Here is a 26,436-nt window from a genome sequence, read left to right as displayed (position 1 = left end):
ACATAGGAAAGCCTAGTCGTCCAGCACAGAGGCAGCTTAAGTCGTCTTGGGGGGGTGGGTTAGGGACCCATAGAGAGGAGGACCCATGCCCATAAGCCCCTATAATCACTGCATTGACACTTAAACATGTGCACTGCCCTATACACCCCTAAAACCCTTTTTGACTGGCATAGATGTGGCTCCTGCAGCCATAAGGGCTATTGGGGTGGTAGATAAGTGGGTCTAGGGGATTCTGGAGGTGGTTTGGGGGGCTCACCATAACCTATAAGGGGCTGTAGTGAGGAGAAGACATGGCACCCTTTTTGTGAAGTTCACAGCAGTGCCCTGTAAGGTACCCCTGTAAGGTGTCATGTCTTGGTGTGCAGTCCATCACTTTGCAGACCTCTCCCATGTCAAACAGGGCTTGTTCTAGGTGTTTTGGACTTGGACAAAAAGTTGGACGAAAATGTGGTATAAAGATGGACGATTTAGCGGCTTGGACGATCAGATCGGCAGGACGTATAATTAGACGATTTTCGAAACAAAAAAAGTTGGACGTATTTTTCGAAAATGTGTCTTGAGCTGTTTTTTATTTTGAATGACTTGTGAGATGGACATAAACGGACTTAGACGTTCCTTTTGATTATGCCCATCCACATGTTCACAAGTAATTGGATTGGGGCATTACAGGTATTTTACCCAGGTAAATATGCTGTCTTTGTAAAAAGTCTCTCTTTAATCTTCATGCACTTAGCTTTTCTTCCAGCTTTATTTTCCGTTCCTCCTTCTTCCTAAACTTATACTGAAATAAATAAAAAGGAGAGAAACTATCTCCCTAATAGTGTGTGCAGCTATAGAATATGACTGCCTAACCACAGGAACCTAATACTGTTTGACTGACTACAAAAATATCTATAATAATAAAACCCTTAGCGTGCATGCACACTTGAAACTCTGTGCCTCCGTGCAGGGACAGGGACGAGGTAAAAGGAAGGGAGAAGGGCTACTGCTGGACAGGGGGAGCAGGAAGGGATACTGCTGGACAGGGGGGAGGTAAAAGGAAGGGAGAAGAGGTGCTGCTGGACAGGGGAGAAGGGGTACTGCTGGACATGGGGAGCAGGTAAGGGAGAAGGGTACTGCTGGTCAGGGGGACCAGGGAAGGGGTACTGCTGGACAGGAGGGAGATAAAAGGAATGGAGAACATGGACAGGAGCGTGGTAAAAGGAAGGATGAAGGGCTACTGCTGGACAGGGGAGCAAGGAAGGGGTACTGCTGGACAGGGGGGAGGTAAAAGGGAGACTATGGAAAGGGGTGAGGCAAAAGGAATGGAGAAGGGCTACTGCTGGATAGGGAGAGAAGGGAAGGGGTACTGCTGGACATGGGAGGTAAAAGGAAGGGAGAAGATGTGCTGCTGGACATGGGAGAAGAGGTACTGCTGGACAGGGATGAGGTAAAAGGAAGGGAGAAGAGGTGCTGCTGGACTTGGTAGAAAGGGAGGGAAAGGAAAGGTGCTGGAGGTGAGGGTGAGATGGTGTATGGGGAGAGAGCATGTTGGGTTGGGGAGTGGGAAAGAGGGATGCCATTGAGGGAAGAGGCAATGACAGAGAGAGAAAGTGTGCAGGAGGCAGAAACTGTTGGAGGTGGATAAGGTAAGATGGATGGGGAGGGCAGAAAGGAGGGAAGAAGAAATGTTACACTGGGGAAGAGGGAGACAACAGAGAGTGAAAAGTTGGACTCATGGAGGGAGGGATAGATAGATGTTGGTTGGGGAAGGGAAGGAGGACTAAAGGAGAAGCATGGAGGAGGCCCTGGAAACATACCCTCTCTTCTACAAAGCCAAGCTAGCTGCTGCCGCATGGTAATGGCCCCGAAGCCCATAGAGATTTAAAAGGCTTTGGGGCTGTTGCCGTGCAGCAGCCTCTAGCACAGCTTTGTAGAAGAGGGGGTATGTTAAAAGCACAGAGAAATAAAGTCACCAGACAACAAAGGTAGGGAAAATGATTTTATTTTTCATATAGTGATTGAAATGTGTCAGTTTTGACAGAGGAAAAATGTTAAACTTTAACTGTGAGGGCTGCAGAAAAAATAGTTAATGTCTTAGAAATGACAATTTTGCATGAGGTAAAAACTTTCTAGCACCCGTTAATGTAACGGGCTTAAAGACTAGTATATATATATATATATATATATATATATATATATATATATATATATATATATATACCTTATTTTCACGTAGATAACGCGCACCCGTGTAAAACGCGCACACGGGTATAGCGCGCAGAAATTTTTATATACTGCGCACACCCGTATACCGCGCATGCTGCCCGACTCTCCTGTCGCTGCCCGACTCTCCTTTCGCCCGCCCCGACTCTCCTCTCCCCCTTGAAGTCCTGTCCCCACCCTGAAAACCTGATACCCCCCCGACGTCCGATTCACCCCAACGCAGGACCGCTCGCACCCCCACCCGAAGGACCGCTCGCACGCACTTCCACCCGCACCCTCACCCTGAAGGACTGCTCGCACCCCTACAGCCTCCCGACCCCCCCCCCCATCATGTAGAAGCTCCTACCGGTGTCCTGCTGCTTTCTCTTGGTGGTCCTGGCTCTTCCGTGAGCCCTGCGCCTGCACTGCTTCCTCTTCTAGTGGTTCGCCCTTTTTCTAACATCAAGCCCTCTTGCCCCGCCGACTCCCCGACTCCCCGACACGATCGGGGCAAGAGGGAGCTCAAGCCCTCTTGCCCCAGCCAACCGCGGCACACCCGACACGATTGGGGCAAGAGGGAGCTCAAGCCCTCTTGCCCCCCCCGACACGATCGGGTAAAAGGGAGCCCAAGCCCTCTTGCCCTACCGACTCCCCAACTCCCCGACAATATCGGGCCAGGAGGGAGCCCAAACCCTCCTGGCCACGGCGACCCCCTACCCCCACCCCGCACTACATTATGGGCAGGAGGGATCCCAGGCCCTCCTGCCCTCGACGCAAACCCCCCTCCCCCCCAACGACCGCCCCCCCAAGAACCTCCGACCACCCCCCCAGCCGACCCGTGACCCCCCTGGCCGACCCCCACGACACCCCCACCTCCCTTCCCCATACCTTTGTGTACTTGGCCGGACAGGCGGGAGCCAAACCTGCCTGTCCGGCAGGCAGCCAATGACGGAATGAGGCCGGATTGGCCCATCCGTCCCAAAGCTCCGCCTACTGGTGGGGCCTAAGGTGCCTGGGCCAATCAGAATAGGCCCGGGAGCCTTAGGTCCCTCCTGGGGGTGGGGCCTGAGGCACATGGGCCCAACCCAACCATGTGCCCAAGGTCCCGCCCCCAGGAGGGACCTAAGGCTCCCGGGCCTATTCTGATTGGCCCAGGCGCCTTAGGCCCCACCAGTAGGCGGAGCTTTGGGACGGATGGGCCAATCCGGCCTCATTCCGTCGTTGGCTGCCTGCCGGACAGGCGGGTTTGGCTCCCGTCTGTCCTGCCAACTACACAAAGGTAAGGGGAAGGGGGTGGGGGTGTAGTGGGGGTCGGCCAGGGGGGTTGCGGGCTAGCTGGGGGGGGCGGTCGGAGGTTCTTGGGGGGGGCGGTCGTTGGGGGGAGGGGGTTTGCGTCGAGGGCAGGAGGGCCTGGGATCCCTCCTGCCCGTAATGTAGTGCGGGGTGGGGGTAGGGGGTCGCCGTGGCCAGGAGGGTTTGGGCTCCCTCCTGGTCCGATATTGTCGGGGAGTTGGGGAGTCGGCGGGGCAAGAGGGCTTGGGCTCCCTTTTGCCCCGATCGTGTCGGGGGGGGGAGGCAAGAGGGCTTGAGCTCCCTCTTGCCCCGATCGTGTCGGGGGTGCCACGGTTGGCTGGGGCAAGAGGGCTTGAGCTCCCTCTTGCCCCGATCATGTCGGGGGTGCCGCGGTTGGCTGGGGCAAAAGGGCAAGAGGGCAGGAGTGCGTGCGAGCGGTCCTTCAGGGTGGGGGTGCGGGTGGGAGTGCGTGCGAGCAGTCCTTCAGGGTGGGGATGCGGGTGCGGGTGGGAGCGCGTGCGAGTGGTCCTTCGTGGTGGGGGTGTGGGTGCGGGTGCGTGCGAGCGGTCCTTCGGGGTGGGGGTGCGAGCGGTCCTGCAGGGGGAAGGTGAATCGGACGTCGGGGGGGGGGACTATGTAAAAAAATTTTTGTACAACGCGCTCACGCATATACCGCGCAAGGTTATGCACGGTTTGTAAAAACACGTATAACGCGCGCGTTATATGCGTGAAAATATGGTATATATTTCCCTGTCTAAAGAACGCTTCACTCTCTCTCATACAACGATATTATATAAGCATACACTCTCTAACTATATTTCTTTTTCTCACAGAGCACACAATCACAAACTCTCTCTTCAAGATCTTCAGTTGTTGTTTTGTTCTTTTTCTAACTGCCACACTCACAGTTTCCTGGCTTGTTCCAGCCAATCACCATCATGTACTGACATCTATGGGAATGCCTGCACCCTGCACATCTACAGCATTATCTTTGCTGGACAACAACAACAAAAATTTTTAACTTTAAAATATTAGAGAAAAAAACCTCTGTTAGGTCTCTCCTGTCCTGGGTCAGCTATAACATATATTTATTTTGTAACCCACTGGTTACAGTAAGTAAGGAGTTCTGAGAGAAAGAAGGACATTGGGAAGACACATGGGATCTAAAAGGGAGAACACAGCTGAAGTTAATGCATGCTGGGGGAAACATGGAAAGTGATACAAACATAACTTTTGCCCATTAATGAGCCATTCCTAAGAAAGCATAGCCAGCCAATAAGCTACAGGAAAAATATAAGACTCAAAATGCTAAGGCACTGTTTCTGTGGCTACTGCTCCCACCTCCCCCCTCTCCTGCAGCCCATTGGTCAGACATTCCTAAGAAAGCTTAGTCAGACAATAGGCTACAGGGAAAACTGGGACTAAGGGCTAGATTAGGGGTGGGCAACTCTGGTCCTCGAGGGCTGGAATCCAGTCAGGTTTTCAGGATTTCCCCAATGAATATGCATGAGATCTATTTGCATGCACTGCTTTCAATGCATATTCATTGGGGAAATCCTGAAAACCCGACTGGATTCGGCCCTCAAGGAGGGACTTTGGAGACCCCTGTTCTAGTCTAACATTCAAAGCCCAGGAGTCCCTGCTAAGGACTGTGTGACAGAATGAACCAGCCAAAGAAAATGTGCTGAAAGACTGGCTTAGGGGAAGATGTTCAAACGCATACTGATAAAGCAAGGCTGGTTGTGGTCAGTCTAGCGCGTGAGTTAGTTCAACCTCCAATGCATAAAAAAGGGTTCTCGGCAGCTTTTACCAACTGCAGTAGCAGCCATTGAGAATCCTGTAAAAATGCATTACAAGGAGCTCATCAGTATTAAAATGAGCAGTGCGCCTAATTTTGGGTCTAAAAAAATATGACCACATCAATCCTTTTTATCAGCAGTTACATTGGTTGCCATTCGAAGCGCAAATTCTTTTCAAATTTGGCTGCATTTGCTTCAAAGCTTTTTTTGGTCTGGCTCCGGGATACCTATCCTCCCAATTTAAATTATACAAATCATCTAAAAATACCCGTAATTACTGTTTGTTCATGTATCCATCTGTAAAGGCTTATCACTACAAGAGATTTTTAAACAAGACTTTTGATTTCCAGTTAGGAACAATGAACTCTTGATTAAGTCCTTTGGTTCTACAAATGTATTCATATTATGTCTTCAGAAAGTTCTTGAAAACATATTTGTTTGATAAGTTTGTAACATAAGAACTGCCCTCTCTGGATCAGACCTTAGGTCCATCAAGTCCGGTGATCTGCCCACGCGGAGGCCCAGCCATGTGTAACCTGGTGAATCCTTAGTCACCCGTATCCTTCTATGCATCTTGCAAGGAGATGTGCATCTAACTTGCCCTTAAATCCTAGAACGGTGGGTTCCGCAGCAACCTTGGTTATGTCTACTTCATTGATTGTACAGTTCTTCTTGATTGTGAACTGCCTGGAACTTATGGTTAGGCGGTATACAAGAATAAAGTTATTATTATTATTAATTCATGTAATGCACAGCTAGGAATGCCCACCTTTTAGCATGCAAACTTTTCTGGAAGGTTGGAGCTGTCAGTAGCATGAAGGTAGGAACATTTTTACCTGAATTTTTTAACATGTGTTTGAATTTTGAGGTTGGTGGTCATGTGTACAAGTGTGTTGCACGCCTAATAGCTGCATCTAAATCTCCATGGAACACAAAAAGACTCCTGAACTGACTGTAGCAAAAACGCTTCAGTTGCAGGTTTTTGTGTTTGCCTTTGCCGCTGCTTTTTTGAAGGTCTGGCGATCACAGCTCTGCACTCTACTGGGCCTGTGCACAAGAGTTGTGCATACCGCCAGTGGCATAGTAAAGGGGGTGGGGGTGGGCGGTCTGCCTCGGGTGCCCTCTTGGTGGGGGCGCCAGCTCCCATCTTCCTCTCTGCCTCCCCACTCCTTCCCCGCCCCTCCACTCCTTCCCTTCCCCCATACGTCTTTAACATTCGCAGCGTGAGCAGCAACCCCCAATCTGCTGCTCATACCAGCGTTAGCTCTTCCTCTGATGTCACTTCCTGGACACATGCCTACGAAATGAAGTCAGAGGAAGAGCCGACGCTGGCACGAGCAGCAGGTTGGGGATGCTGCTTACGCCGCGAACATTTAAAAAAATATGGGGGAAGCGAAGGGGTGTGCACACGCATCAGGTGGGGGCAGAAAAGGAGTAGATAGGGATGGGGTGGGGGTGAGGGTGGGGGCAGGGAAGAGGGTGAGGAGGGGGCGCCTCTTACCCTCGCTACACCACTGTGTACCACTCAGCTCTTGTGCCCAGGTGCTAGCCATGTTCCTTTCCCTTTTACTGCCGATCCTCAACACAAACAACATATATATAATTTGTATGCCATTATGTTGCTCATAGCCCAGTAAAACTCAATTTGCTCTGTAACCCGGTATTTTGCACTAGTTTATGGAGTTCTGTGCATCAGTCCTTCAGTCACCTAAATAAAAAATCTGATTAAGGAGATCAGCTAAATTTGATTCTAACCCAAAAGGACAAGAAAAAAAAAGATCCAAATGACATTTTTTTTTCCAATGCCCATAAATTCAGCATTTTTTCTAGTATTAATAACTACCATACACAAATTGGTCTTGAACCTGTGACTTTGGAGTTAGAAGGCAGCCACCTCCCAAGGGGAAATGTTCTGCCTCAAGAGTCTGTTCTACCCTCTTCATACCTAGCTGTGCTTTGTGGCATAGTAAGGGGGGTGGGGGTGAAAGACCACCCTAGGTACTGTCTTGGTGGGGGTGCCGGAACCTCTCCACCCCCTCCCCACACCACAATCGCACCCTCCTCCCCCCCCCCAATAGCTCTTTAAATGTTTGCCAGCATGAGCAACTTCTCTGGCCTGCTGCTTGTGCCGGCCTGGCCCCTCTCTGAAATCACTTACAGGACACAGGACCAGGGAGTGACATCAGAGGGAAAGCCAACATCGGCGCAAGCAGCAGGCCGGAGAAGCTGCTCACACTGGCAAAGATTTAAAGAGGTACAGAGGGGAAGGGAGGGTGGGAGTGTGGTGGGAGGGAGTGTGGAAAGAGTGGGGGGGGGGGGGGCGGAGGGGATGGCGCAGAGGGACGTCACTGCCCTGGGCACCTCCTACTGTCGCTACCTCACTGTTTCTGCTAATTTTAGTTCTTTTGGCTGGTCCAGCAGAAACCAGCTCAAGCCAGGCCCTAGATGATATTTTGGGGGTCGATATTCAATGTGATTTAACCATCCAGAAATGGTTCCTGGACAGTTAAATCACTTGTTCAGGGTTAACTGGTCATTTTCCGTAGCACTTAACTGGTTAGCGGCACTGAAAAAAATCATTAGCACCAAACTCAAAACCAGCTATTTTATAGACAATTCTGGGACTGGGAGAATGACATGGGGATACATTTTCCACATCCTGTCCCCACGAGTTCTGTCCCTGTCCCACTCCTGCAAGCTCTGCCTTAACTGCACAAGCCTCAAACACTTATGATTTTAAAGTGTTGGAGGCTTGTGCAGATGAGGACAGACCCCCATGTCCGAATGGGATAGGAACAAGGACGAGCTCACAGGTACGGGTTAGGGATAGAGAGAACCTGCACAGTTCTTTTTTCAAGGCTGCCCACTATGCAACTGTGCTATGGTTTTGTAAAGGGGGGGTGGGGTGTAAAAGTGCACAGACTATGGAGCCCTGCACTTAAATTTTGGGGGTAAACTTTGGGCAAGTTTGAGGCAGACCTTTCTTTTAGGTGGATAACTCCTGAAAATCAAATATATAACTTACCACAGTTACAGCATCATTCACCAGAGATTCTCCGAACACCAGGATGTAAAGCTGCTCATTGACATGAATATTTTCAAAAACGGCCAACACTGCTACAGGGTCTACAGCTGAAATCAAGCTGCCAAACAGCAAACATTGCAGCAAAGAAATATCAGTCAAGCCAAAAGCTTGAATCTGGCATATCCCAAAGAGAGAAATTCCAATGCCAATGGAGTTCCACAGAGTCCCCACCACGGCATACAAAATTATAGTGCCAAAGTTATCAAAAAACAAGCGGGCAGGTAGAAAGTATCCAGCATCCAGTACAATTGGTGGAAGGAGGTACAGGAAAAAGACATCTGTTTTCATTACAGGTGGGGACTTTTCATTGACACCAAAGATGATTCCTCCCAGTAACAGCCCAACCAAAATCAGGAGGCAACTTTCTGGCACTATTGTGTGTAACTTGCGGTAGAGATGGAAGCCTACAAAAAAAGAAAAATATGTGAAAGAACATTTGGATTCAGGAATAAGCAACATTCTAAACTGAAATGCAGAGATGCCAAGTTACCCAGTTCATGGCTGGAGATTCTGAGACGGTCCTGGATTTCTGATCAATCCATCTGGTGCATTATGGGACTTGCTGTACTGCTTTCAGTAGACAAGATCAGGTACTACAAATCCCACCCTGCTTTGGCATGTAAGTGCAAAAATAGGAATGGCCTAGGGGACTTGTCATTTCTGGAAATTGCATAACACAAAAACTATCAAAGGATTAATGGGCCTAACTTTTTAGAGTTTGGTTCCTAAGTTAACCTCTTTGAAAATTTACTACTAATAATCATTTCTATAGTGCTGCAAGATACATGCAGCGCTGTACATTACATTAACCATGTAAGAGACAATCCCTGTTTGACCGGACTTACAATCTAATTAGATAGACAAACAGGACAATTGGGGTAGGGATATACAGAAGGAATGACAAAGTAGACATGGGTACTTTACAAGTGGGTTAGAGTAATGAGTTTAAAGCAGCCTTGAAAAAGTGGGCTTTTAGGAGCAGATTATGTATAGGACACCAGTCTCAGCAGCTGCCTAAGAATGGCAGAGAATCGCACACTGGCGTCCTATACAGAACCACGTCTTCCCTAATGGACAGACTTCTAACCCATATTACAGGCACCAGTTAGAGAATCGTGCCTGATCCCTTGCTATCAGCTGATTATGGCAAGGCAATCCCACTCCTGCGATCAGCTAAACCAGACATGGGCAACTCCGGTCCTCGAGGGCCAGAATCCAATCGGGTTTTCAGGATTGCCCCAATGAATATGCATGAAATCTATTTGCATGCACTGCTTTCAATGCATATTCCTTGGGGAAATCCTGAAAACCCAATTGGATTCCAGCCCTTGAAGATCGGAGTTGCCCACCCCTGAGCTAAACGGCTGTAGCTGAGAATCCCCCTACCCACTCCCCCATGAAGTCCCCTGGCAGGAAAAATGCCCACTCCCTTCTGCTGGAACCACAAAGCCCCCACATGAAGCCCTCTGACAGGAGGGATGCCCATTTCCTCCGGCTTCCCCCCCCCCTCCTTGGAAGTTCCCAACCCCCTAACCACTGACACCCCCCCCTTCTAGACCCCGCAGACACCCCAACACTCCAACACTCCCCCACCCCATCCATCCCTGAACTTCTGTAGTAGAAAGTCCAATCATAGGGATGCATACACCCTCTGGCCAGCTAGCCTGCCATTCCAAAATGGGAGGCATTCCTTTTCCTGGTGCATTCTGGGATGCACCAGGGATGTGCCTCAGGCCTTGATTGGCTCAGATGCCTAAGTTCCCTCCCATAGGAGGAGCCTTAGGCACCTGGGCCAATCGGAGTCTTAGGCTTCTTTCCCAGTGCATCCTGGCCCATGGGGGGGAAGTCAGCAGTTCTAGCAGGAGGGAGAGGACATCCCTCCTGCCAGAGGACCTCTGGGGGGGGAATCAAATGCGGACATGGATAGGGTGCCAATGGAGTGACTTGAGGAGAGGGGTAATGTGAGCATAGTGACAGTGGTGGAATATAATTCATGCAGCAGAATTTTGAATAGATTGAAGGGAAGAGAGATGGTTTAGCAGAAGACCTGTGAGAAGTAGGTTGCAGTAATATAGCCGAGAGGTAATGAGAGTGTGGATAAGGGTTTTGGTAGTTTGATGAAAGAAGAAAGGTCAGATTTTGGTGATAATATAGAGCAGGCTTGTCCAACCCATGGACTGCAAGTCAGAACTTGGCCTATAGAAGCTCTGAGAAGTTCCCCATAGGATCCCTGCTTCTATACTGCAACTGGTCTTGAGTCGCGCAATGCTGAAAGTAAAGTAAAGGAGTAGATTAAATTATAATTTCTGGTGGAATTCCTTATGTCATGTTTATAGAATGGAAAGATTTATTGCAATACAACACGTTTTTTTCAGGAAATTTCAGGATGTGTGGGAGCCATTTACAAAGTATTGTACCGATTAGATGACATTTTATTTTATTTATTTTTTCCCTTAAATTTACAAGTTTGATTGTGAGGGGGAAAGGGAGGGTAAATTTGCTGTTGCATATTGTATAAGATATTGATTATATGATAAGAAAGGGTGGGAAGGATGGGAGATAAGAGCATATTATTTGTACCATTGATGATTATTAAGTGTTATATTTGTTGTTAATTTGTTTGGATATATTGTTACACTTATTGTAAATTTGAAAATGAATAAAGAATTTAAAAAAAAGAAAGTAAAGACTCATCCCGCAGTTTCAAGTTTCAGGAGACTTAATACTACAAGCTAGCTTTAATTTCTGGTGACAAAACCGAGCCGTGGCAAAGAAGGGATCTGACTGAGGACTACTTGCGGCAGGGAAGATCCCCCCAAAAATCATGGCATGGTTTGAAGCATCACTGCACGACTCAAAGCATCATGGCAGAGAAAGGAGAATCCCTCAAAGCTTTGTGGCAGGAAAGAAGGAACCTCAAAGCACTGTGTAATTGCAGTAGGGAGTCAGAGAACCTGGCAGAGAAGCAAGGATCCACTCAATCAGGTGAGGAGCAAAGACAAGACAGGTTGAAGGAAAGGAAACGGGGGGGAGGGGGGTTTATAAAAATATTTATTTACTTAATTTGTTTTCTATTCTGTTCTCCTCAGAGAGCCCAGGATGGGTTACAAGTCAACATACACAATATATAAGCAAGAAAGAGAACTGGTAAAGTTTGGGGGTACAATAGAGTGGGGGGTAGAAAGATAGGCAATGGTGAGAAGAAGAGGAGGAGAGAAAAAGGTGATACAGATACAGGGGTAGCTGTATGGAGTGGAGGGAGAGAAAGAAACAAAATCATGGCAAATGGTACAGGGGAGAGGAGGAAAAGAGAGAGAGAAATGGGCTACATGCCAGGGCAGGGGCAGCGGAAGGCTTTTTTTTCCCAGTTAGCTAGCACTGATTACTGCTAATACCCATATGACTCCCAGTACCTTCTAACTCCACCTTCTCAATGCACCTGGGCATAGGGTTACCAGATTTTACTCCTGAAAAATCCGGACTCATAGCCCCGCCCCAGCCCCGCTACCTCAACCTGTTCTCGTCCTCGGGACCACTTCAGGAGGACATCTGCCCATGCACGTATGCAATGCAATGACGTCACATGCATGTACGCATGCGTGTGACATCACCGTGTTGTATCCGCGCATGCACAAATGCCCTCCTGATGCAGTCCCGAGGTGGAAGTTTTCAAAACCCGGACAAAGTGCAAGGTTTTGAAAAGCCATCCTTACGCCCAGACATTTCCTTTAAAAAGGAGACATGTGCAGGCAAATCCGGCGTCTGGTAACCCTACCTGGGCAACCCAACTCAAAAATGGCTGCTTTGTGCTGATATTCAGTGCCACTGCCTGGTTAAATGTTGCTGAATATCGGTGGGTGGTGTGTGAGCCGATTTTTTTTTTCTTTTTTTTAATGTATTTCACAGAGATTGTGGTTTAAACACATTTTTGCATATGAGCTTTCTAGCAATACAAAATAGAAATATGCAACAAAACTTTTATTGGGGGGCCCTTATATTAAAGCTATGGTAAACAAGGCCTTAGCTTGCCCTTAGTGCGGGTCTTTTCCATGCAGTGAGACCACTTTTGCTGCCGCCAGAAATAAGCAAAATTTCCCAGTTCCAGAATTAATGGCCATATGCTAATTATGCAATTAGTGAGTGGTCATTAAAAATATTACTGTGTGAGCCCTTATTGCCACACATTTTGTAGATGGAAAGGGCTCATGTGCTAACCCTGCCCTAATCTGTTAGCTAATTAGCACCATCACACCTGCCCCTAAACATGCCCCCTTTCCAGAAAATAAAAATTTCTTTTAGCACACGGAGTGCATGTGAAAATTGACAAATTTACCATGGTAAACCTCAGCATGTCCCACGGTAACCCTTATTAAGCTAGGGTAAGCACACTTTACTGCTTACTGCAGCTTAGAAAAAGGACTCCTTAGTGAGCAGCACTTTTACTTTATACTGTCTCCTCCTGTTCCAGCTGTTCCTTTCTTCTGAAATAAGAATCCCTGTGGTTAGTAGATCCAGCATAATGCTCTCTCTTCTGGAGGTCAGGTGTTCAGGATTACCATATATTGGAGATCCTTTGGACACAAATCTATCTCTTGCATAATCATTGTAGTAAGTGTGCCTTGGGATTCAGAAAAACAAGTTATATAAGACTACAGGACCCTGAATAGCTTCAAAATTACAGAGAAGCTGCAATCAGAGGAGTAGGTGGTAGCAACAGAAGAAATGCTTCTCCTCTGATTCTTCCTGCTCACCAGAAGCAATCCAGTAAAGCAGGTAAAGATAAGGAGAAAATAATATGGGAAGTGGGAGGTGCAAAGTTTGCCTACAGTATCATGTCCATACATTGGCCTTGCTTCAGAGGAACTGATGACAGACTCCCTCTAGTAAAGTGTGGTAAGTTTAAAGCATAAATTAACATGTAGTAAGTGAAAGCTCTTGCAGTAAATGCAGAGGGTGTGGCCTGCATCTTCTCTGTATTTACCACACAGGACACCCAGGTAGTGTAGCTTCTTGCAAAGCCTGTCTTGCGCTATCAGGCACTCTATGTAATAAAAGCAGAACCTCTGAAAAGCCACTATTCACTCCAGAATCCCCCCTCCTTGATCCCATCCCCCAATCACACACTCAACTCCATGATCACACCCCATGACCCTCCTAATGACATACCTGATTGAATATCCCTCCCCAACCCCCTACAAGCAGACTCACCCCATCCAACCCCAAAACTCTACCCTTGCCAACAAAATCCCACCTCTCCACAGCCCTAGCCTCCCCCTACTTCCTCCTGTGATAAGTGATCCTCCTCTACTTTTGCCCAGATCAGCACTGTAATCCAAAATAGCTCCAAGAACCCCTAGCAGTAGCCTCACACTACTCTTTATATGGTAGAATATCCCTAGCATTAGAACCACAAGACTACTGCTAGGGATCATTGATGCCATTTTTGATTGTGACATTGATCCATTCAGCAGTGGAGGAGAATTGCTGCCACCTGACTCCACTGCCCCAGTGATTGCAAGTCATGAAAAAAATAACTGTGAAATTAATCTGCAAGGCCAAGAAGTTGATCATGTCATACTTTTCTTAAAACAATTTCCTTGGTTGCTAATTGCTAGCAGAATTAAGATGCAGATGCTTACACATCATGCTTTTCATTCTCGTATTCCACTTTATTTACTATACTTATTTCTTAGCATTCTCTGATTACCCATCTCATACCCATGTCCAGCTGGTAAAGGTTGTTATTATTTTAGTATGAACTGGTAATCTTATGTTCATGTGCCACATTAACCCCTGATGCAGCTTGTTGGAGAAACATGCCAGCTTTTCTTAGCATAATCATTAAAATTTGAAACACAGAACTCTGTTTATTTTACTTGTCTATTTGGGAAGGGGGGGGGGGGTTGGTGCACACTTTTGTTTTGCCTGGATGTATTTCACCTTCAGCTATCACAGAATTGTGAGCTACGTCTAAAAAAAGAAAAAGAAACCAACCAACCAAACAATAAAAAGTCTGCTAAAACCAACATGTGAGAAGTTTATTACTTTTTCCATCTTCCCAGAGGCTTGGAGAAAATGCATTGCATTCCTTACAGAAACACATAAATGGCAACATAAGAATATTAATATTTGTTTTATATATTTTTGATGTGATGCACACTATACTGCTCTTTGTAAGAGAGAACGTAAGCTGTGCAGTGATGATAACTGCTGTAAATTTAGAGATACAGCAGTGAACTGAGAATCTGCACATTTCACAAACAACTTGAGGCACTCTGCTTTACTCCTGATTTCCTTAACGGGACCTGATATAAAAGTGGGACGACACAAGATATTCTGAGATGATCTTTTCCAGTGGCACAGATACAGTTTGCTTGCTCTCATCAAAGATCATATCAACCTACAAATTAACAAGGCAATTCTATAAATAGCACCTAAAGTTAAGAGCCAATTATGTGCCAAGGTTTATAGAATGCAAGCACATACGTGATGTACTGGAGTTCTTAATTGGCAATTACATGCATATGTGTTAAGTGCTGTTCTATAAAACTGGCATGCAGGTCTCATGGTACATATCAGCAAACAGGCTGTACTGGTGGGCGGAGCATAGGTATGTCAAGGGCATTCTACCTACTACTACTATTAATTATTTCTATATAACTACCAGACTTACGCAGCGCTGTATAGAGTCACAAAGAAGAAAACAGTCCCTGCTCGAAAGAGCTTACAATCTTAAAGTTTGTGCACTTTATAGCATAGAACAGGTGTATGTTTTGGCACACCAGTGTAGCTTTGCACTACCATTCCATAATAGATTTAGGCTTGCTTTAATTTATTTATGTATTCATTTCTTTAGCCCATCCTCCCAAAAGAGCCCAGAACGGGTTACAGGAGTACACGCACAGTATAGGGCAAAGACAAGACAAAACCAACAGACAACAGTGTAGGTTCGAAAACAATGGTGTGCAATTTTATTCAACAAATCATAGTAATGTAATGTAATGTAATGTAATTTATTTCTTATATACCGCTACATCCGTTAGGTTCTAAGCGGTTTACAGAAAATATACATTAAGATTAGAAATAAGAAAGGTACTTGAAAAATTCCCTTACTGTCCCGAAGGCTCACAATCTAACTAAAGTACCTGGAGGGTAATAGAGAAGTGAAAAGTAGAGTTAGAGGAAAAATAAAAATAAAATAAACATTTTAATAAGACAGCATTGATCTAAATACTTTGGAAGGTAGAAGAGAGGAGAGAAAGGAATAGAAGCAGAAGGGGGAGCCGTTGAACAGTAGAATTCTGGAGAAATTTAAATGATAGAAATAGAACAAAACAAAGACAAAAGGCAAAACAATAGATAAGATTAAAGATAAATCATAAGCTGGAAAGAAAAATAAAATAAAACTTTGTCTTCAATCCACGTCATGCACGTGTTTCTGCCGATATGGCCTGCTTCAGGAGCTTTTTTAACTCACGATCACAATTTCTCGTATAATTAAGAAACTGATGATTCAAAGTAACTCAGGAAACCGAATGTAGAAATACAGAAACTCACTGCACTCGTATTTGGCGTGTGCAGTGAGTTTCTGTATTTCTACGTTCGATTTCCTGAGTTACTTTGAATCATCAGTTTCTTAATTATACGAGAAATTGTGATAGTGAGTTAAAAAGGCCGAAACACATGCGTGTCGAGCCACCACACAAGACTATGATTTGTTGAATAAAATTGCACACCATTGTTTTCGAACCTACACTGTTGTCTGTTGGTTCTGATTGTGTGTGTGGAGGTTTCTCTCCTGCAGTGGCGTACCTAGTGTATGTGGCACCCGGGGCCCATCATTTTTTGACACCCCCCCCTATGTAAAAAAATATTTTTTGTAATGACCATGAAACGGAATAAATGGTCAGAATAGAAACAGGCAGTGAAAATTTTCTTATATTCCAAACATAACATAACATAAATTATGTCTGAATTGTCATGACATCAGAAGTACATATGGAGTAGTTGCAGGTGATGCTTGGGACAGTTCTGATTGTGTTAGTTCGGTTTTATGTGTTTTTTGAATAGAAGGGTTTTTATTTCTTTTTGAAGGTTTTGCAGTCTGTGGTCGATGTCAATTGGTTGTAGAGTTGGGGGTCGAGTGTTGCAGCTCGAATGGCTAGGAGGTTGTCGAACAGTTTTTTTCTTTTGACGTTTTTGGTTGGAGGGTGTGTGAATGGTGCGTGAGTTCTCCTATGTCTGTTTGAAGTGGATTGAATTATTTAGCTGAAGAAATTAGTTACCCCCTCATCCCACACACATTAATTCTCTTCCATTTTTGTTCCCATTATAAAAAACACTGATAAGTTCCCAGAAAAAAAATACATTAAAATAAGAAGTGAAAACAAAGGCCCCTACAGATGAGAACATAACATAAGAATAGCCTAACTGGGTCAGACCAATGGTCCATCATGCCCAGTAGCCCATTCTCATGGTAGCCAATCCAGGACACTAATACCTGGTCAAAACCCAAAGAGTAGCAACATTCCATGCTACCGATCCAGGGCAAGCAGACACTTCCCCCATGTCTTAATAACAGATTATGGACTTTTCCTCCAGGAATTTGTCCAAATCTTTCTTAAAACCAGCTACACTATCTGCTTTTACCATAACTTCTGGCCACTTCATTTTTAAGTTTAGATCTTTCCTTTCAAACAGAGACCTTGCTAGATGTCAAATACAGCACAAGGTAACTTCACATGGACTTAGCTGTGCAGGAAATGTGAATCTCCTCATACACCCACCATATAGTGCAAAAATGTGCAAAGGTCTGTTTTTTTCTTTCGATCACTACATAGCCTAATGCCACACAAGCAGCGCTGTTACAAACATATTCTGTAGGTCAATGCTAAGGATAACAAAGTTTCCTTCCTTGGACCAGAAGGAGATACTGATAAACCACTGGAAGAGATCCCAAAACAACACCCAAAGACCCACTCAGTGTGTGAACCAGTTGAGTGGAGTGGACTAACTGGGGGGTGGAAATGGGCCCAGAGTTTGCTAAGCAGAATTTCCCAGACCACTTCTTCCTCTCAACACATTGACACGCTGCCACCACCACCATCACTAGGAACACCTCACTGGGTAGGCCAGCTATGCTATAAACTTTATAAAACACGTTATTATATTTTCTTATAAAGCACATATTTTAACTGAACTCTCTGACATCCTTAGCCTTTCCATTCACAAAAATAGAAGGAAGAAAAGTTCCCATTTCCTGCTGTCTCATGTCCCCGGCCTATACAATATTTTTTTTCTGCAGACCCTTCAAAAGTCTGACCAAATCCTCGTTTCACTTGCATTATAAAGTACTGAGGATGCCATCTCTCCCCAATCCCAGGTCCTAAAGTCTAAGACAGTAGCGCAAACTAATGCTGCCAGATTCAGGAAAAAAAATTTTGATTCGATTCAGCCTATTGAATTGGTTTTTCAATTCGATTTTCCTGCCCAGTTGGGTGATTTTTTTCAAAACTCCTGGTGGGTTTTATAGCTTTTTTACGCCCTTTGGCTTCTCCTAACCACACTGGCGCTATGGTGTAAATAAAATAAAGAAACAAAAAGGACTTTTCCTCTCTCTGTTAAATCCTAGCTCACGTTTGCAGTCCAACACCAGCTCTGGCAGGATACACATTTCAAATCTGACTTATTATAATCACAAAACAGAAAATAAAATTAATTTTTCTACCTTTTGTTGTCTGGTTATATTTCAAATCTTGTTGGTCCAAGGCTCTGGTTTTCTTCTGATAACTTGCTTGCCAGGGTCTCCTTCTTTCTGCATGCTAACCATCCATCTGCCAACTCTGTCCTTCCTTTCCATTTCCCTTCCCTCCCCAGGAAGTCTGGTATCTTTCCTTTTTTTCATCTCCCTCCACAGATCCACCTTTTCTTAACTACCCTTTCATCCGGCATCTCTCCTTCCTTCCCCACCACCCCAGAGTCCACCATCTCTCCCTTTCTTTTCCCAATTACCCTCCTATCCAGTATCTCTATCACTCCTCCACACCATCCCTTGTGTCCAATTTCCCTCCCTTTCTGTTCCTTCCCTCCCTAAATCCCATGGTCCATCATCTCTCTCCCTCTCCTCTATTTTCAGACCCATTATTTCTTCCTCCCCCCAAAGTTTGGCATATGCACGTCTCTTTGAACACCCCCTTCCCTCCGTGTACTTCTAAACCAGGGTCCCCCCCAAAGGCCTGTCCCCCCTTAAAGGCCTGCACCCCCCTTGAAGGCCTGTCCCCCCCCTTTGAAGGCCTGCCTGCCTGTCTCCCCCTTATAGGCCTGTCCCCCCCTTGAAGGCCTGCACCCCCTTGAAGGTCTGCACCCCACCAAAGGCCTGCACCCCCCCAAAGGCCTACACCCCCCCCTAAAGGCCTGCACCCCCATTGAAGGCCTGTTCCACCCCCTTGTAGGTCTGTCCCCCCCTTGAAGGCCTGCACCCCCTTGAAGGTCTGCACCCCCCGAAGTCCTGCACCCCCCTGAAAGTCTGTCCCCCCCTTGAAGGCCTGTCCCACCCCCTTGTAGGCCTGTCCCACCCCCTTGTAGACCTGTCCCCCCCCCTTGAAGGCTGCCTGCCCCCCCTTGAAGGCCTGCCTGCCCCCCCTTGAAGGCCTGTCCCTCCCCCTTGAAGGTCTGCACACCCCCCGAAGGCCTGTCCCCCCCTTGAAGGCCTGCCTCCCCCCTTGAAGGCCTGCCTGTCCCCCCCCCTTGAAGGCCTGTCGCCCCTTGAAGGCCTGCCTGCCTGCCTGTCACCTCCCTCCCCCTTGAAAGCCTGCCTGCCTGCCTGCCCGCCCGCCCCACCTCGAAGGACCGCTCGCCCCCCTGGCATCCCCGTACCACCTATGAAGCAGCACTACCTATGCTCCTGGCCTTGCCGTTCAGTCCCCCCCACCACCCCCGAAGGACCGTTCGCCCCACTGACCTTCCTGCACCACCTATGAAGCAGCTGTAGCAGGATCGCGACGCAATCCCTGCGCTGCTTAGGCGCTGCTTCCTGTGCCGCGGTCCCGCCCCTCCTCTGACATCAGAGGAGGGGGCGGGACCGCGGCGCAGGAAGCAGCGCCCGAGCAGTTCAGGGATCGCTGACGCTGCTGGCTGCTTCACAGGTGGTGCAGGAAGGTCAGTGGGGCGAGCGGTCCTTCGGGGGTGGGGGGGACTGAATGGCAAGGCCGGGAGCACCCCCTCAGGGCTGGCACCCGGGGCGGACCGCCCCTCCCGCCCCCCCCTTGGTACGCCACTGCTCTCCTGGTTTTTGCTTTGTCAAAGACAAGACAGACATGACATATTTAGATAGTGAGTAATACACTAATACAATAACCGAGTTGCTGTAGTTACACACATCAGATATGCACTGGTTTACAAAATATGTGAATTAGATGTTTAGCCTAGTTGATGAGACTATTAGAGGTTTTTTTTTTAAGGCTTAGTCTTTTCAAGGAGCTGGATTCGTGAAAAAGAAGGTTTTTACAGCCTTCCTAAACTTCAATAGGTTGTCTAGTTTGCTTATAGATGGAGGGAGGGGGGGGGCGTTCCATAGTTTGGGCATGAAATGCAAGTAGGCATGCTTGTAGGCTGATAATGTATTGAGAGCACGCCCAGGAGGTAAGGCTAGTTGTCTTTTTTTTTTTTTTTTTTTTGAGGGGTGGATCTTAACAGCTCGTTAGGGCTGTAGATCGGTAGCTTGGGAATTAATTGCTTGAAGGTTTTGAAGGCCAGAGTTAGGGCTTTGAAGACACATTTCTTGATAGGTAGCCAATGAACTTTATAGAACTGGTACTGTGTCCCTTTATTGCATCTACATATAGGCACCACTTTACAGTATTGCCCTATAAACACATAAGGGAAAGCAGATATGTTTGGTTTCAGCAGGTACATAATTTAAGCACAGTTATTGATGTGCAATATCATTGTATGGATACTTATTATGATAATTGTTCATGGTACTTCTTGTTTCTAAAACTTGCCTGACTACTCTTGAGTACAAAGTCATTGGAAGCTTGATACACCTGTCTGTCTGTCCATCCGTTAGTGTGACTGATTTGTTTCAGATATCTGAAGTACTTTGAGGTTTGGAGCTGGACAACAAAATGCAAGTAGACAAAGCAAGGAAAACTGTTCCAGTGCAGTATCTGAAGAGAAGGTAATTAATTGTGTTTCCTTTCTTATGAAACTCACGAGCATGTTGGGATGGAAGCTCCCAGTTATAATTCCTCACAAAGTAAGACAAACTGTTCTCTATTAGCACATGGGAAGGGCTTGCATAAAAATGTTCCAAATAACAGATGCAATCACTTTCAGCTTGTAAAATATTCATGACATTTTAAAGTACAAATCTTGGAATTCACTTCATTTGTAACCTGAGCCTAGGAGAGGCCATATTTTAAATCTTTACAAACATATCTTTTCTAACAAAAAGTATTTTTCAGTAGCTTCTGCTAGTTCTTGTAAACACGTTACAGATAGGAAAGAAATGCAAATTTTCAGCATTTACATACCTCCTAAGCAGTCATAAGCATATTACCATCAAAAGGTTTAAGCCACTTACCAATCTTGGCCAACGAGGCCAGAAGTATCCAGAGGGTGATCTCAAAGGGGACCTGGACGTGGGGGTAATCTAAAGTGAACACAGAGAGCCTGCTCTCCTCTTCAAAGGACACTGGAGTCACCTCACTCTTGGATGAACTGGTAGAGTCTAAGCTGCTGTCTACCATTGGGGATACAGCAGCTGTAAAGGGCACCGACACCTCCCATGTTATCCAGGCAGTGAGAAAAGTGAAAAGGCGCAGCTTGGGAAGGTCAAAGAAGCCCATTTGCTCTTATCGGCTCGCTTTGGGATGTTTTGGTCTAAACTAGCATCGTGTTCCCTGTATGCTGAATGGCAGTTTTCACTGAAGAACCCTTGGTGTTTTGTTTCCAAGTTATAAAAAACACAATACAGAATGAAGGAAAGCGAAATCTGAATGAGACTCGACCATTCGAGCTATTCTGGTTGACTTCCTGATCATTCAGAATAGCAGCACTGCAGCATTCTTGCAAAACAGGTGCACAGAACACACCTCTGACTTGCAGCTCCCTCACCAGCCTGTTTCTGATGCCCCTCCCCCCCTCCCTTTCTGCTACTGGTATTGCTTCAAACTCCTCCTCATCCCTTCTCTGCCCGTCCCTATTTCTCTTTTCTCCCGTCCGTTACCGCTGCTAGAACTGTTAACTCCTTGATCTTTTCTTCTCTGTCACTAATTGTTCTTTTCTTACCTCAGTCCCTCTTTTGCAACCTTCTTACTATTCCAAGCAAATCACTGCCTAGGCAATTGGCAGGGGAAAGGGCATTTGCACAATGACGTGTTTTCTCAATATAATAAGAAAAAGAAAAAAAATCATTTAAGTTTTTGGTCACGTGAAAGCTAAAGGGGTTTGTTACGTGCGGTAATGACTCAACTTATTTTTCTCAAAGGTTTGCAGACGTACATGGCAGGGGTGGTTGATACCTGAGCTTCCGATTTGATCTAATTTGGGACTTAGATTTTCCGCTTCAACAGCAGACGGATCAGATAATGTAACATTTCCAGACTTGCATGCATAGAGCTCACGGCGGCTGCAGCTGCTTCACAATAGCAGAGAGACTCCTGTTGGATTTTTTTTTTTTGTTTCTTAATCATAAGGAATTATTGCAGTGACAGTGTTGGCCATGTTGATCTATAAAAATAATGGCCAAATTGGACGTAATACCTTTTATTTAATCCAGTATCACCTACACACTGATAACTGTTATATTTTTAATTAATCTTATAGGATTTAAATTTTATTTTTTATTTTTTTTACTGTTTTCTTCTTTTCTATATCATTACCTTCTTTGTGTATTTGTGGGTTTCGTTTTATGTTTTTCAGCATCTTATACATTTTTTCTTCTAAATTGTCTTTACTCCTTTTACATTCTTTCAGATTCATTATGAAGGGCCGCTGAAAAGTTCTCAGCCCAACCAACAAAGTTGGGGCAGTCTCCATTGAGGGCTATACTCGCAGTCCGATGATTTTCCACCTTTTTTGTTCCGTCGGAAAAATATGGAATGGAAAAAGTGAAAAATTGATGGACTTTAGGCTCCTTTTACTAAGCTGCGCTAGCGGTTTAAGCGCGCTCGCTAGATGCTAACACCTCCATAGAGCTGGCGTTAGTTTTTCCATGTAGTGCGGGGGTTAGCGCGCGCTAATCTTTAGTGCGCGCTAAAAACGCTACCGCAGCTTAGTAAAAGGAGCCCTATGTATATAGCCCTCAATGGAGACTGCCCCAACTTAAGTGATTAGGCTGAGAACTTTTCAGCGGCCCCTTCTATTCTATCCAGTTCAACTGAATTCGGAATTATTCAAAATGGGTTGAGAATGTCTGTCTTTCTGTCTGTGCATCTGTCTGTTTTGTGCTCATCTGGGACAAAATAACTTTTCAAAACTGTAATGGAATGTAGTGAAACTTGGCAGGTAAGAAAAGGCAATTAAAAAAAAACACACTGAGGCCCTGATGCTCAAAGATCTGACAACATGGTAATAAATACCATGTTGGAAGCGTTTTTTTTTTTAAATCAGGTAATGCTCAGCATAATAGAATGCAAATTATATGCATTCTATTTGTGGAGAGCCACCTATAGGCATAGTTCTTTCCCTTTTCTGTCCTACTACTGGGGGGAGAGAAGCAACTCTTCTCTCCTGCCTGTTATCAGCTGGATGGCACTGGAGAACAACAGCTGCGCCCCTGCCCATGATCAGCTGAGCTAGCACTGGAGCTACAACCAGCTCAACTGATAGCAGCTCTTCCTTTCTCCCCTGCCAGCTTAGCTGATCACGGCTCTGGTACCAGTCAGCTGATCGCGGGCAGGGGCACAGCTGTTGTGCATTTGTTGTGTGCCTCACAACAGCTACTGGCAGGTCCAGACCTGCCTGAAAACTTTGCCCCATAAAAGGGGGGTGTTCCCTTTAGTGCATCACAAGGAGAGCTTATTTAAATACTAATGTGTTCCTTATAATGCATTTGCATAGGGTTCTTGGTGGCTGCTGCCATGAACTCTTTAGAGCTTAAGATGTAAAGCTTTTGTGCCAGTAAGACAGATTTAACGAGTCTTACCAGCATGCAGTGGTGTAGTAAGAGGGAGACCGGGGTGGTGGTCTGACCCAGGTACTATCATGGTGGGGGCGCCAGCCCCCATCCTCCTCTCCACCCTGCCCCAACCAAGTGTGTGCACCCCTTCCCTTCCCCTGTACCTCATTAATGTTACCGGCATGAGCAGCAACCCCAAGCATCAGCTCTTCCTTTGACATCACTTCCTGGGCCCATGCCTGCTGCTTACGCCGGGAACATTAAAGAGGAAAAAGAAGTAGCTCCTGCGCACGGTAGGAGAGGGCAAGGAAGGAGTGGATGGGTGGGGTGGGGTGCCATTGCCCTGGGCATCTCTCACCCTTGCTATGCCATTGCCAGCATGGAAATCATTTGAGCATCAGGGCCTGAGTTTGAAAATGGAGCAAATTAGACCTGGTGTTCCAGAAAAACTAGCTTGCCTTGCCCACCCCCCTCCCCCAGGCTTTTGGATGATCTTGATTCTCCCGCCAAAGCTGAGTACTGAGGGAGACTCCTGTTGGTTCCTGGGAGAGGACAGAGAGAAAAAGAACTAATCCTGAGAAAACAGTATTATGGGGAAAGAGGGACGGTCATGATTATCCTCATTCTCTTGCCAACACCCAGTATGCTGAGCACTTTTTGGTTTTGATGGGGAGGACGGACAGAGAGAAAATTGCATGATCAATTGATAAGATTTCTTGAACATGATGACTGCCAACACTAAGTGAAATGTACATAGTTATATTAGAAATCTGCAATCAAGTTAAATAAAAAAATTCCTGTTTGTTCAATTATACCTTGGATTAGGCTGGATTTCTTTGAGCTAGGAAGCTGTGCTTGATCTGAGTGGGTGGCGATTGAGATCCTGGATTACAGCTACTACAGCCTACCAGAGTTATCTGGCCCCAGATTACGCCTAAACTCGAGAGAGACTGTGAAGTGAGGTCACTGTGACCTGTGAGAACTGTGTGTGAAAATCATTCTTCTTTTAATTTTTTGTGAGAACCTGTTTATAGGTCTCCAACCCGAGGAGTTGGCTGGAGCCTGCAGAGTGGCCACAAGGCGGAACATGGGCTACATTATTAAAATGAGCAAGTAGAACAAACCTTTAAAAAGTCTAAAGATTGGAGAACTGCCCAAACACACAAAGCAAGCCTAATTCTCTTTCTCTGAGCACATTCCTACTGCCTTTTTTTGTAAGTAGGGTTGTTGCTGTTTTGTTCCTGACTGACTTTTATGCAGCAGTTGTCATTATGTCACAACATAAGTGGTAATGAAGAAAATATATATCATGGTTAGCAAGGTGACATAAAAATATGAAAATTGTCAGCATTAGAGGGAAACATCATTGTTTAGGGCCCCTTTTATCAAGCTGTGCTAGAGGTTTCTAGCACGAACCGGCATGGTAAATGCTCCAACGTTCATAGAATTCCTATGAGCACTGGAGTACTTACCTCGCTGGCCTATACTAAAAACCTCTAGCGCAGCTTGACAAAAGTGTGTGTGTGGGGAGGGGTTAGGCAGCTGTCTCAAGGACTATTTTCAGATAATGTGCTATGGATTTTTTTTTTTAAACTTATACATTGAATATCGGGGGTATTTTGGCCAGCGATAATTTAACTGGCTCTGTTAATATTCAGCAAAGACCAAAGTTTAAAGTGGCCAAAGATAGGACTGCTATTTATGCGACCCAATATGGCCACTAAACTTAGCCGCTCGCTGATGAAAATTGCTGGTTATTGCACATTATAGCTTGTTAAATTTTAGCCACTGACCATGAATATTCAGCATCACACTGAATATTTGCATGTAAATGACTAAGCGCTGTTTAACTGGTCAACACTGCTTCTGGCTGGATAAATAGTGCTGAATATTGGCTGGTAAATGTTTAAATATTAGATAGGAAGGGGTCAGATTTTCAAAGCTATTCATTTTGGTGTAAAACTTATACGCATATCAAACAACATGAATGATTAACACATAAATGCTAAATGCTAAGGCATCCATTATATTCTATAGGTGCCTTAGCATTTAGCGTGCGCTAACTCAGTTAGCACACCTTAATAAAAGGACCCTTAAGAGAATAAAAAAAGAAAAAGAGAGAGGAAAGAGAAGCAATATACCCAAAAGCTATGCTGGTTTCACAATCCTGTATTTTTCAGACCAAAAAACCTAGGGCTCCTTTTACGAAGCTGCATTAGCAGTTTAATGCATGTAATAGCACACGCTAATGTGCCGGCCACGCTAGCCGCTACCGCCTCCTCGAGCAAGCGGTAGTTTTTCGGCTAGTGCGGGGGTTAACGTGCGCTAAAAAGGTGCATGTGCTAAAGCCGCAAATGCGGCTTCGTAAAAGGAGCCCCTAATCTTTCTGAAATATAAAATAAAATTTCAATTATGAGTCATAACCATAAATATATAAATAAAAGCATATGAAGTCAAAAATATTTAAATAATATATATCACAGGGTCAAAAAAGTGTAGTTACGTACCTGTAATGTAGGTTCTCCATGGACAGCAGGAAAGTCAGCATCCGCATTTGGGACAAACAATGAAAATGTAAATAACAAACAATGAAATAAAACTAAACAAAAGGAATGAATACTTCCAATGTCTAGAAGTATGAGAAATTATTGAAACATGATAAATCTAGACATGAAATTAAACATAACCTTTAATAAACATGCCCTGATATGTATTAGATAACACAAATCAAAGCAGAAACAAGTGAGTCAATTGGGATGTTTCCATCAATACAGATTTCATTTGGAAACATCCCAACTGACCCACTTGTTTCTGCTTGGTCCACTTCATTTGTAGGACTACTGCGTTACCTTGTATCCCTAGTGTTTGTTTTTGTGACCCTTTAGATCAGTGTTTCTCAGCTCGGTCCTGGAGTACTCCCTTGCCAGTCAAGTTTTCAGGATATCCACTTTGAA

At 45.6% G+C, this 26,436-nt stretch overlaps 1 protein-coding gene across 1 annotated transcript in view; it reads right to left on the bottom strand.

Moving 5' to 3' along the window:
* Positions 1-21,449, bottom strand: part of LOC117362871 (sodium/hydrogen exchanger 2-like) — a 146,315-nt gene extending 124,866 nt beyond the window's left edge. Inside the window, exons 1-2 of the mRNA XM_033949944.1 lie at positions 20,945-21,449; positions 8,302-8,765 (exon numbers count right to left, since the gene is read on the bottom strand). Of these exons, the coding sequence (XP_033805835.1) occupies positions 8,302-8,765; positions 20,945-21,209 (729 nt within the window). The 5' untranslated portion in view covers positions 21,210-21,449. The remainder of the gene's footprint in view (positions 1-8,301; positions 8,766-20,944) is intronic.
* Between the last annotated feature and the right edge of the window lie 4,987 nt (positions 21,450-26,436).

Source organism: Geotrypetes seraphini, chromosome 6, assembly GCF_902459505.1.
Source record: "Geotrypetes seraphini chromosome 6, aGeoSer1.1, whole genome shotgun sequence".
Classification (NCBI taxonomy): domain Eukaryota; kingdom Metazoa; phylum Chordata; class Amphibia; order Gymnophiona; family Dermophiidae; genus Geotrypetes; species Geotrypetes seraphini.
This window is presented reverse-complemented; position numbering and strand designations above follow the sequence as displayed.